Below are 14,153 nucleotides of genomic sequence, written 5' to 3'. Positions count from 1 at the left end.
GCGGCTTTAGACGGTTCAGGTCCACAACATGCAATATGTTACGCCTTGAGACATCAATAAGACAAGCATTCGTAAAGAGGGAGCATATGATAGCTATCTTTTTCGATATAGAAAAGGCCTACGATCGTACATGGAGGCACGGAATTCTTTCCGACCTCTATAATTGCGGCTTGCGGGGCAACTTGCCCATTTTCATTAAGAACTTTCTTGCTCGCCGCATCTTCCAGGTACGGATCGGAAGCACATTATCAGCTCCCCAAATTCAAGAACAAGGTGTACCTCAAGGTAGCATTTTAAGTGTTACACTGTTTATTTTAAGACTCAACGGGGTGTTGAATCAACTCCCGTTGTCTGTCACTGGCGCACTCTACGTGAATGATCTGTTGATATCATATCAATCAGTGAATATGAGGACAGCCGAGAGACAATTGCAAACCGCACTCAACAAGATCAGCAAGTGGGCACATAATAACGGCTTCTCATTCTCCGCTGACAAAACTGTCGCTATGCACTTTTGTCGGCGTCGTGAGCTTCATGATGACCCACAATTATTTTTAAATAATAGTCAAATACCTATTGGCGCTTCACAATATGCACCTGCTGATTTCGGTCGCTTGTTCGGAATTATGAGACGACTTTTTAGAATTAGATTTAATTTCTTCACATATAAAGCATACGAGCTACATACATGTGCGACTTGTTACCACGATGTTTTGAACGCAACTGTTGCCATCTTACAAAACAGTAATAATGAGAATAAACGATAAAAAGGAAGAATACAAAAATAAAACGATCCCCGATCGTCCATACTCCCGCCCCAAAAAGGTGACAGTCAATAATCGACTGGCAAACGACATAGATGATTCACGGAACGTTTGTATAAACCATTCACAGTCTTGATTTCCACAACTCCGACATTTCCGTCGTCACCTGGAAAGACTTGGGTCACTCGAGCCAAGTGCCACTTGAGGGGAGGTGTGTCTTCCTTCAAGATAACGAGATCGCCGACTGCTATGTTTGACGTTTCACGTTTCCACTTCATCCTTGGTTGAAGACTGGTCAAATATTCCCTGGACCATCGATTCCAGAAATCCTTTTGCAATTTTTGTATCTTGGCCCATTTGGCTTGTAGACTTCCCGATGCTTCACCATCACCTTCGGGTACAGCAGTCATTGGAGTACCGATGAGAAAATGTCCAGGAGTCAAAGCTTGCAGCTCGTTTGGATCTTGGCCGAGTTGAGTTAGGGGTCTTGAATTCATACAAGCTTCAATCTGGACAGTCAGACTAGTTAACTCCTCATAAGTGAGAGCACTTCCCTTGCACGTTTTCAACAGATGACGCTTTAAACATTTGATGTTGGATTCCCACAGTCCACCAAAGTGAGGTGATAACGGAGGAATGAAGTGCCAATTGATTTTTTCTTCAGATATAACTTTCTGTACATCTTGAGATTTACAGAAATCGAACTGCACCTTTAAATAATTGGCAGCACCCTTGAAGTTGGTTGCATTGTCCGAATACATATCTGTGGGCTTCCCTCTTCTGGATATGAATCTTCTAAATGCTGCTAGGAAAGCTGCAGTACTTAGCTCTGACACGATTTCAATGTGCATGGCCTTTGTTGTGAAGCATACGAACAACGCTAAGTATGAATTGAGTCGAACCTTCGACCTCTTCAATATCGGCTTCGTTGTAATCGGTCCGGCAAAGTCTACACCAGTTCTTTGGAACGGTCTGCAGGGCAAGACTCTGTGTGCGGGTAAATTACCCAACATTGACGTCTCAGGTCGTGCCTTGAATCTGTAACAGGTTACGCACCTGTTGAGTATTTTTCTCACGGTGCTTCTACCCGACGTAATCCAGAATTGCTGTCGAATCATTGAGAGAACCAGTTCAGCTCCAGCATGAAGGTATTTGAGATGGAAATGCTCCACTACCAGGGATGTCAGATGATGATTTTTAGGCAGGAGCAATGGATGCTTGACACTTGTACTAAGATCCGAATGTTTCAATCTACCACCCACTCGTATCAAACCCCTTGAATCGATGAATGGACTTAGTGACAAGAATTTGTTTGTGGGTGGAAGGGGATTTCCCTTATCAAGAAAACTGTGTTCGTCCTTGAACTCTGAGTTCTGCACGATCCGAACTAATGCTAGAGTAGCATCATTTAATTCAGCAGCACTTAGTGAACCAACGATTTTGTTCTTGGATTTACAATTGTGGATGAAACGAAGACTCCAAGCAGCAACACGTTGAAGTTTAACAAACGATGAATACTTGCTGATCACACTCCATTCTTCCACGATTTCGTGAGATTGGGTTGCATTCACCGACTTCTTTAATTCCGATTCATCCTCCATCAACTGGTCTGAAGGGTCGGAATTGGATGGTATCACCAAGCCACTTTCACTTAACCAATCTGGCCCTCTCCACCACAAGAAATTTTCTCTCAGCTGTGACGGTGGTAACCCCCTGGAGGCACAATCAGCTGGGTTCTCCTTGCCGGGAACGTGATGCCATTGATTTGGATCACTTGATACGTGAATCTGTTTCACTCGGTTCGCGACGAATGTCCTCCACCTAGTGGGATCGGATTTTATCCAATGAAGTACAACCTTCGAGTCAACCCACAGAATTGTGTTGTTGATTTTCAAATTCAAAGCTCCATTCACTCGTTCGGATAGTTTAGCCAGCAACACTGCTCCACACAGTTCCAGACGTGGTATGGTTGTAGATTTCAATGGGGCAACCTTTTGTCTTTGCACATATCAAGGCTACATTCACTGCATCATCTGTAAACTCAGTGCGAAGGTAACAAACTGCAGAATATGCCTTACATGATGCATCACAAAATCCATGAATGTCCATACTTCTGACAGTCCTTGTACTCCCCACAAGAAATCTGGGAACAGAAATGTCCTTCAGGAGAGAAAACTCCTTACTGCTTTTTCTCCATCCGACAAGACATGAGGCGTCAAAGGGTTCATCCCAACCCCTATGATCCTTCCACAGACCTTGCATCAGAATTTTTAGGATCACGGTGGTCGGACTCAAAAAAACCCAGAGGATCATAAACCCTAGCAATCTGGGATAGGAGCTGTCTTTTTGTTTGGATTTCTGTGGAAGTTTCATCAACCTGAACACTGAAGGTATCCACACATGTATTCCATAGAATTCCCAGAATTTTTGTGAACGGAGTTTTTTCGAATTGAACCAGATTTGTAGAACCTTGAAGTTCCGGGGGAAGGTCATTCATAACCGCCTTGATGTTAGAGTTCCACTTCCTCAACTGGAAGCCTCCCCTTTGCATGAGTTTTATCATTTTGTTCATCAACATCCTTGCTTCACTGATGGTTGCAGCACCGGTCAGCAAATCGTCGACGTAGAAATCCTTCGATGCAATCCTTGAAACATCTGGGAATTGTTGCTCTTCATCTTGAATCAGCTGCTGAATTGTTCGAATGGCCAAGAACGGAGCACAGGTTGTACCATAAGTAACTGTAGTCAGTCTATAGTCCTTCAACTCCTCACTTGGGTCGTTTCTCCACACTATGCGTTGAAACTCGGAGTGATTCCTCTGAACGAGAATCTGTCGAAACATCTTTTCTATGTCGGCGGTGAGTGCAACAGCATGCGATCTGAATCGTATAAGAACATCAAAGATATCTTCCTGGAGTCTCTGACCACAATGCAGAATTTGATTTAGTGAGATACCTGATGACGTCTTGCACGAGGCATCGAACACCACCCTCAGTTTAGTCGTGCTGCTCTGCTCTCTCAGGACACCATGATGCGGCATATAGAAATGCTCAGTGCAATGAGTACTCACGCTTGATTCTGGAATGAGCTCCATATGACCCAGTTCTTGGTACTCGTTCATGAAGTCCACGTATTTCTTTTTGAGTTCGGGTTGGCTTGACAAACGTCTCTCCAGTGTCTTGAATCGTTTGACTGCTATGGATCTAGATTCTCCCAACTCAGCAGTTGTAGATTTGAATGGCAGACTCACTACATACCGTCCCGAATCACTTCTCTTGACATCTGTAGAGTAAATTTCCTGGCACATCATTTCATCGGACAATTCTTCTCTTTCGGCGGGAATCGCTTCCAGTTCCCAGAACCGGTTGAGAATCTCGTCCACACTGACACTACAACACTGAGTCTGAGTGCAGCTAATTTCGAGTCCTTGCCGTGTCCCCTTAGCTGGCACCCTTCCAGTCAGTATCCATCCCAGTTTTGTCCTCACTGCAAGTGGAGCTCCAGGCATTGAGAGTCGTTCCGGCTCCAGAATATCGAAGAAAACATCTGCACCTAGAATTATATCGATCGGCCTCGACTTGTAGAATTCAGGATCGGCTAGTTGAATGTCACCGAATATCCCCTCAGGAACGGATATCTCGAAGACAGTTTTTCGACAACTAATGCTGTTGTTGTATGGATTTGATCCCTGCCGCAACTTGCGATGAACTCCAGATTCACTTGTGCTGTCGAAACGTCACATATTTCATCACTGACCCCTAGAATCGAATGCTTAGATTTTTTGAATATCATTCCTACTTTCTTGCAACAGTCCTTGGTTATGAGAGATGTCTGGGAGCCACTATCCAGGAGTGCTCGACATTTTACATAATCACCCCGGCACCCGCGGACCTTTATGAGTGCTGTAGACAACAGTACTTGACTTGATTTTGCTTTGGAAACATTGAAAGTGCTCGACACGGCTGCTTCTTCACTCGTAGGTGTTACGACAGGAGGCTGTACCTTGAATTCATGCAAGAGAGTATGGTGCTTTCCTTTACAACACTGGCAGCGGGTTGTAAACAAACATTTTGCAGCTGAGTGATTATTCCTCAAGCAATTGAAGCATAGCTTATTTGACTTCACGAAAATCCACCTGTCGTTGAATGTCATGGATTTAAATTTGCTACAATCACTGAGCTTATGATCTTGTTTACACACTATACACAACACATTAGCTTGTTTACGAGTAGCACAGGAAAAAGCAAGTCTAGAATTGCCTTTCGACTCTTCCCTTGGTCTGGGACCATCTTGAACAGACTTTAGACACCTGGCCTGTTTTTCAAGGAAAGCTATGAATTCATCATACTCGGGATAATCTTGACCTTGACTTAGTTCCCACTGCTTCATTAAATTATCATCCAATTTTTGTTTTAGAAAGTACACCAACAGTACATTCGAGAGACCACTTACTTCAAGTCCCAAGCACTGTAGATTTCGTATTGCCTCGTTCGCCGTGTCCAGCAGTTCCAAGATGTTTCTTGAATTCACGATTTTCACTTGTTTCAGCTGGAAGATCTTGGCGCACTGTGCATACGCGAGTTCACGCTTGTTGTCATATCTCGACTTCAAAGAATCCCACGCTTGAGAATAACTTGCACTCGTAATCGCAAATCCCGACACTAATCTCGCCGCTTCACCTTTCAGGGCGGGGTGTAATGTGATAGGCCTCCTCGTGGTGCACCCTGGGTAACGCCAAATCTATCACACGTCATTGTCATCGCTTTTTGTGCTCATATACTTCACCTTCAATAGCCCAAATTACACGTTTATTTCTACACATCTTGCAGTACATGTCTTGCGTCTCGTTTTGTCCTGTACATGTTTGTCTTCTGTGTCCAACCCCTCATTGTGGGCCCCGCTCAGGCGGGGAGGGGTCCTCCCGGATGGGGCATTGCTTCTAGCGTATGCTCCATCCGGGACGCTGTCTACCTGCGTGTTTGCCGTGCGTGGAGACCCGTAAGGCTGGAGATGGGGATCCTGGTTAGCCTGATGCGCTAGCTTTGGCCTCGGATTCAGCCGAAACGGGAGGCTTGGATTAGCCCCGTCCAGGTCAATCGGCTGTGGTCGCCTCGGTGGCTGAAGGGGTTACACTACTGGGCAGGTAGAGGGGCCGGGCCTGCCGGACGTCGTTGAGGTTTGTTGGTGCTGCTTCACGACGATCTTGGATCTTGAACGCGTCTGCTCGCCTGCTTTGGTGGTGTATAGCTCTCACCTAACCTGACGTTGCTACTAACCTTCACCGGTTACGTGGGCGCGTCCCCTTGTAGGGCTCCATGGTGGGCATGGTGGGTGAGAGTGGAACAATACCCATTCAAATATGGGAAAAACAAAAAATGCACCAAAACGTCAAAGAACTGCTCTTAGTGAAACAATTGTCACAGAAACCGCTTCTTCAAATCTGTCATCTGTCTCATTCTTCTTTTTGCATAGTTCTGATACCGATAAACAGCTGTCAAAAGTATCACCATTCTTGATAGATAAAGCTCTCTATGGCGCAGTAGGAACTCTGAAATCAGTGAAGGCTCTCCGTTCAGGAGACCTTCTCGTCGAAACCAACACTTCCAAACAAGCCGAACTCATTCAAAAGCTCACATCTCTCGGAGACATTCCCATAACAGTCAAAATCCATCCCACGTTGAATTATTCACGTGGCGTCATCTCAGACCCTAACTTAATTAACATGGATGAAGATGAACTAACCCAGGAGCTAGCGTCTCAAGGCGTAACATCTGCCAAACATATCATGAGCCGCAAAGATGGCAATCTAGCTCCATCACGTAATATAATTCTGACATTTTCATCCCCAACATTGCCGAAAGATGTCAAAATCGGTTATTATAACCTCCATATCCGGCCATACATACCTAACCCTGTAAGATGTTTCAACTGCCAAAAATTCGGTCACTCACGAATGGCGTGCCGTGGTCAACCCACCTGCGCAAAGTGCGGTGAGAGGGACCACATTTCGGACAGCTGCACTAATTCACCATTCAAGTGCGTCAATTGCGGTGGCGACCACCCCGCATTTGACAGGAAATGTCCGAAATGGAATGAGGAAAAAGAGATCCAGAAGATCAAGGTTCTCAATAACATCTCATATATTGAAGCACGCCGTCGTGTAATCCCTAACCAAACTCCAATAGCTAGTACATCATACTCTAATATGGTAACAAATCCATCAACAGCTAATAAGACTAACAATGTCACCAAAGCATCTGTGACAACTCAGACCGAACCCATAGCTGATACATCCACTCAAACATCATTTAACCAACCATGTAATAGTTGTGGCTGCTGTTGCTCTGCTGGAATACGGAAGGAGTCCACCACCTCCGAAGAAGCAGGAAAAGCAACAGCGAACACATTCAAAGTAACTACAGCTACTAAACCAAAATTCAATAGTGGAAATAAATCTAAAATTAAACTATTCAAGACCGGATATTCAAGAAAAGCCATTCAGAGAGCAAAGAAGAACCCTACATTACAAAACATGTCACTGCTTGATGACAAATCAATTGGTGACATGGATCTCGATAATCCGCCAGAATCCGGTGGTACTCGCCGGAAATTAGACCGAAATAAGTTCAAGGACCTTGAACCGTCTACATCCATTTAAAATTTATGGCCAACATTATTCAATGGAACATTCGTGGTCTTAGATCCAATTACGAAGATCTAAAGGATTTAATCAATCGCTATCATCCTGTTTGCGTGGCACTCCAGGAAACTTTCACGAAGCCCTCGGAGACATGGAACATTAGGCGACATTCCCTGTTTCGTATTGACTACGATGACGGGAGTAGAGCCTGCCGCGGTGTTGCTCTGCTGGTTCCACATCATGTGTCGTCGCGCGTTCTAACGCTGCGCACGAACCTGCAAGCCATCGCGGTGGAAATCTCTACAGGCCTAAGAGTTACCATCTGTTCCATTTATTTGCCACCAAATGACACATTCTTACAGAGAGATCTAGAACAACTGATTGATCAATTACCACCACCATTTTTTCTTCTTGGAGACTTCAATGCACATAACATAATATGGGGTTCTAACAGCAACACCCCTCGTGGGGAAATGGTTGAACGGCTGTTAGACGACATGGTCCTTACCATCATGAATGATGGCAGTTTCACTCATTTCCATGCCCCAAATAATAGTTTCACTGCAATAGATCTATCGTTATGTTCACCCACACTCTTGCCCAACTGGTCCTGGTCGGTTGATCCAGACCTCCACGGGAGCAATCATTTTCCTCTAGTGGTTAAGTGCCTCGACCGACGCCATAGCATACCTGAGGGACCTCCTCGGTGGAAGCTTGTGGCCGCCCGATGGGCTGACTTCACAGTCAAGGCAGAAATCACGGAGGATATGGTTTCGCAACCCGACGTTGACCATTGTGTCGACCTTGTGACCAGTTGTATGATCTCAGCAGCCAATGAAACAATACCCAAAGTTTCCTCGAAACTTCCTAAATTTCCTAAACCTTGGTGGAACCACGAATGTAGTCTTACGATTAAAGCACAAAAGAAAGCATGGAGTAGGTTTCGGCGGTATCCTACCCATGATAATAAGTTGGCATTTTTAAAAGCAAAGGCGATAGCGAGAAGAACCAGGCGCCAGGCTCAACGCGAGTCCTGGCACAAGTTTACCACGGGAATCAATTCATCTACTTCATCTAAAGTCATTTGGGACCGGATCCGAAAAATCAATGGTCATTATCAGTCTCATCCGATCACTATTTTAAACACCAATGGCACTATCATCAGCAATGTGAGGGATATTGCGGATACCATCGCCGCCCATTTCGCCACTGTCTCCAGTGATGCGAACTATCCCCCATCGTTTCATCCCATTAAATCATCAGCCGAACGTACATCGTACACCTTCCGGCCTTTTACACCGGAGGGGTACAATTCCTTGTTCACCCTTCATGAACTGACGACGGCCTTGCAGCGAAGTCCTGACTCAGCTGTAGGGCCGGATGCCATTCATTATTCCATGATTCGGCATCTGTCACCAGAATCACTCTCACATTTACTCATATTATTTAATCGGATCTGGGTCAGTCATTCATTTCCTGACACCTGGCGAGCAGCCATTGTTCTTGCATTCCCGAAGCCTGGCAAAAATCCTCAGCAACCTAATAGTTACCGACCTATTGCTTTGACCAGTTGTCTATGTAAGCTCATGGAACGCATGGTCAACTATCGCCTTATGCACTACCTTGAGGTTAACAATATTTTATCTAAACATCAAAGCGGCTTTAGACGGTTCAGGTCCACAACATGCAATTTGTTACGCCTTGAGACATCAATAAGACAAGCATTTGTGAAGAGGGAGCATATGCTAGCCATATTTTTCGACATAGAAAAGGCCTACGACCGTACTTGGAGGCACGGAATTCTTTCCGACCTCTATAATAGCGGCTTGCGGGGCAATTTGCCCATTTTCATTAAGAACTTTCTTGCTCGCCGCATCTTTCAGGTACGGATCGGAAGCACGTTATCAGCTCCCCAAATTCAAGAACAAGGTGTACCTCAAGGTAGCATTTTAAGCGTAACCCTTTTTATTTTAAGACTCAACGGGGTGTTGAACCAACTCCCGTTGTCAGTCACTGGCGCACTTTACGTGGATGATCTGTTGATATCTTACCAATCAGTGAATATGAGGTCAGCCGAGAGACAATTACAAACCGCTCTCAACAAGATTAGCAAGTGGGCTCATAATAACGGCTTTTCATTCTCCGCTGACAAGACTGTTGCTATGCACTTTTGTCGGCGTCGAGACCTACATGATGACCCACAATTGTTTCTCAATAACAATCTAATACCTATTGTAGAAAATACTAAATTCCTCGGCATCACATTTGACAAGAAACTCACTTTCAAACCTCAAATTGCGCAATTAAGAGCTCGTTGCATGAAGACGATGAACCTCTTGAAGGTCATCTCTTCTACATCGTGGGGAGCTGACCGTAAGTCGCTCCTCCACTTATACAAAGCTTTAATAAGATCGAAGCTCGACTACGGCTCCATTGTATACGGGTCGGCACCTCGGAGCTATCTGAGTGTGCTCGACCCGGTCCACCATCTCGCCCTACGGATTTGTTCTGGAGCTTTCCGGACGTCTCCAATGGAGAGCCTGTATGTCGAATGCAACGAGCCATCACTGACATCAAGACGCCAGCAACTTTCCCTGAAATATTTTATCAAGATGAAGTCTTTTCCAGATCATCCACTTCATCGTGTCATTTTTAATCCCTCATTTCATAGACTATTTGCTGCTCGACCTTCATGTGTTCCATCTTACGGTCTTCGTATGAGGGCACTTGTGGAAGAACTAGAATTAGACATCAGTCGTGTGGCCCCAGTTGCTTGGCAACTGGCACCATGGGAGCAGTCTCTGCCAGATGTCTCTATTTCATTATCATTATACCCTAGAGCCACCACAGCAGATGTCATATATCGACAGATATTCTTTAGGCACAGGGGCAGGTACAACAGGTACTTCCCCATATATACCGACGGCTCCAAGAGCCCTGGCCATGTCGGTTGTGCCTACATTTGCTGTGAGGAGACATCTTTCAAACTTCCAGACACATTCACTATATATTCGGCAGAACTGTACGCAATCCTTCAGGCTCTACGTCATATACGACGCAAACGCCACCGACGATGCATCATTTATAGTGACTCTCTCAGCGCATTACAAGCACTGTGTTCCGTCAGTTTCCACACTCATCCATTCATTCATGCCATTTTTTATGAACTACATCACCTCATTCATCATGGTACCACAGTAAAATATTACTGGGTACCAGGTCATGTTGGAATACCGGGCAACGAAAAAGCAGACACCGCAGCTCGAACAACAACTAACATTGACAATAACCTTTTGGTACCTGCCAGTGACCACTTCTCAATCCTCCGGGAAGTGATGCATCACCGCTGGCAGGACCATTGGAACAATCAAATTAATAACAAATTACATGCCATCAAGCCCACACTTGGCGATTGGCGTTCGAGCTGCAGAACTAACCGAAAGGAGGAAGTTCTGCTTGCCCGGTTGCGCATAGGACACAGTCGTATCACACAATCATATCTTTTATTACGAGAGAGTCTGCCACAGTGCCCTCATTGTCAAAGTCCACTTACCATTGCTCATGCTTTTACTTGTTCATATCATCGTCATCATTTTACGACCGCTTTTGGTCAAAGTCATCTTTCACTTCATGACATTTTATCTGACCATTGCGATGTATCTCGCATTTTTAAATTCATCAAAGCCATTGGTTTTTATAATAAATTATAGATTTTTACAATTCATGTCATTGTTTTATGCTTTACGTTGCTTTTTATCATGCATAGTTTTAGTATTTTGACATGACAAAAGGATGATTTTTCTTATTTTTATAATTTGTTTTGGCGCAGTTTGATCAAATTGGTCCTTGCGCCAGAAAATTTAAAATCCAATCCAATCCAATCCAACCTTTCAGGGCCGCCTTCAGATACTGGAACTTCTGGACATCTGATAAATTGGGGTTGTTGCCGATAGAACCCTCGAAGATTTCCTTGAAGCTCAGCCAACCTCCGAACTCGCCCTTGAACTCCGGCAACTCGAACGTTGGCAGCTTGAGATTATTGTCCTTCGACTGAGATTTTTCACTGGGCTGGCTGAAACTATCTTCAGCCATCGACACCGAACTTGTCATCTCGCGAATTTTTCGTCTCAGCTCTACGTAGCCGTCATACTCCACTTCACCGAGTGATTCATTCGATTTCGCGATATCACGGTAGCACCTCTCTAGATTCTGATTCAAGTTTTTTAGCTCGCGCTTGAATTCCCGTAGCAAATACACGTCATTGGATTCTAAAATGGCTGACACCTCTTCCTCCGCCGTTCGAATTTCCTTCGTCCAGAGCTTGAATTCTGAGAGCATATCACTAGATTTTGATTTCGGCATATTGGAGAACGATTTAATTCGAACAGAAACGCCACTGAAAAGAGTTTAGTTCACTCACCGATAACGCTCACTTATTTTTGGTTGACTAAGTTTCCTTTCCTATCACCGAGCTGTCCGGCTTCCAAATCGAAACAAGTACACACGAAGAGCCTCCGGCTTCTCGACGGACCATTAATCATGGCGCTTCACAATATGCACCTGCTGATTTCTTTGGGGCTTGCTTCGCAGTCGCTTGTTCGGAATTATGAGACGACTTTTTAGAATTAGATTTAATTTCTTCACATATAAAGCATACGAGCTACATACATGTGCGACTTGTTACCACGATGTTTTGAACGCAACTGTTGCCATCTTACAAAACAGTAATAATGAGAATAAACGATAAAAAGGAAGAATACAAAAATAAAACGATCCCCGATCGTCCACCTATTGTAGAGAATACAAAATTCCTCGGCATTTCATTTGACAAGAAACTTACATTTAAACCTCAAATTGCGCAATTAAGAGCTCGTTGCATGAAGACAATGAACCTCTTGAAGGTCATCTCTTCTACATCGTGGGGAGCTGACCGTAAGTCGCTCCTTCACTTATATAAAGCTTTTAATAAGATCGAAGCTCGACTACGGCTCCATTGTATACGGATCGGCACCTCGGAGCTATCTGAGTGGGCTCGACCCAATTCATCATCTCGCTCTCCGCATTTGCTCTGGACCTTTCCGAACTTCTCCCATGGAAAGCCTCTATGTCGAATGCAACGAGCCATCACTGACATCAAGACGCCAACAACTTTCTTTGAAATATTATATCAAAATGAAGTCTTTACCAGGTCATCCACTTCATCGTGTCATTTTTAATCCGTCATTTCATAGACTTTTTGCTGCTCGACCTTCATGTGTTCCATCTTACGGTCTTCGTATGAGGGCACTTGTAGAAGAAATGCAAGTAGACATCAGTCGTGTGGCCCCAGTTGCTTGGCAACTGGCACCATGGGAGCAGTCTCTGCCAGATGTCTCTCTTTCATTATCGTTATACCCCAGAGCCACCACAGCAGATGTTATATATCGACAGATATTCTTCAGGCACAGGTACAATAGGTACTTCCCCATATATACCGATGGCTCCAAGAGCCCTGGCCATGTCGGTTGTGCCTACATCTGCTGTGAGGAGACATCTTTCAAACTTCACGACACATTCTCTATTTATTCGGCAGAACTGTACGAAATCCTTCAGGCTCTACGTCATATACGACGCAAACGCCACCGACGATGCATCATCTATAGCGACTCTCTCAGCGCATTGCAAGCACTGTGTTCCTTCACTTTTCACACTCATCCATTCATTCATGCCATTTTTCATGAACTGCATTACCTCATTCATCATGGTACCACAGTAAAATTTTACTGGGTACCAGGTCATGTAGGAATACCGGGCAACGAAAAAGCAGACACCGCAGCTCGAACAACAACCAACATTGATAATAGCCTTTTGGTACCTGCCAGTGACCACTTCTCAATCCTCCGGGAAGTGATGCATCGCCGCTGGCAGGAGCACTGGAACAATCAAGTAAATAATAAACTGCATGCCATCAAGCCCACACTTGGCCTTTGGCGTTCGAGCTGCAGAACTAACCGAAAGGAGGAAGTTCTGCTTGCCCGGTTACGCATAGGACACAGTCGCATCACACAATCATATCTTTTACTACGAGAGTGTCAACCGCAGTGCCCTCATTGTCACAATCTTGCTCATGCTTTTACTTGTTCACATTGTCATCATTTTACGACCGCTTTTGGTCAAAGTCATCTTTCACTTCATGACATTTTAAATGACAATAGCGATTCATCAAAGCCATTGGTTTGTACGTTTCATGTTGCTTTTTTATCATGCACAGTTTGTGTTTGACATGACAAAAGGACATTTTTCTTATTTTTATATTTGTTTTGGCGCAGTTTGTCCAAATTGGTCCTTGCGCCAATAAATTTAAAATCCAATCCAATCCTGTTGGGCCAGATGAAGACCAGTTTTGCTGGGGGATGGTACTGCTTGGCTGCGTTCGCCTCCTGTTTGTTGTTAAGGAAGTGACAAAGGTTTCCAATGGAAAAAAAATAGCCTTGCGAGTCTCCTCGCACGGCAAACACGAGGGTAGACAGCGTCTCGGATAGGGCACATGCTACATGTAACGCTCCGTCTGGGAGAACTTCCCCTCCCGAGCGGGGCCCACAATGAGGGGCTGTATATAAAAGACGAGGACAGGACAAAACGAGACGCAAGACAAGTATTGTAAGATGTGTAGAAATAATCATGTAATCTGGGCTATTGAAAATGAAGGATGTGAAGGCAATGACGTGTATAGATTTGGCGTTACGCAGAGTGCACCACGAGGAGGCCTA

The 14,153-nt window shown here is 44.7% G+C and overlaps 1 protein-coding gene across 1 annotated transcript; it reads right to left on the bottom strand.

Moving 5' to 3' along the window:
* Positions 1-832: 832 nt before the first annotated feature.
* LOC149086307 (uncharacterized) lies at positions 833-11,766 on the bottom strand. Its single transcript, XM_089232061.1, has 4 exons — positions 11,292-11,766; positions 4,563-5,443; positions 3,020-4,461; positions 833-2,762 (listed from the first exon to the last, which is right to left on the bottom strand). Exons 1-4 carry the CDS (start codon positions 11,764-11,766, stop codon positions 833-835), a joined length of 4,728 nt encoding a protein of 1,575 aa, XP_089088187.1.
* Between the last annotated feature and the right edge of the window lie 2,387 nt (positions 11,767-14,153).

Source organism: Pholcus phalangioides, unplaced genomic scaffold (assembly GCF_987345545.1).
Source record: "Pholcus phalangioides strain wild (caught in Gottingen) unplaced genomic scaffold, Ppha-v1.0 ptg000005l_1, whole genome shotgun sequence".
In the NCBI taxonomy this organism is placed as follows: Eukaryota; Metazoa; Arthropoda; class Arachnida; order Araneae; family Pholcidae; genus Pholcus; species Pholcus phalangioides.
The sequence above is the reverse complement of the archived record's forward strand: the minus strand, read 5'-3'. Positions and strand labels throughout refer to the sequence as shown.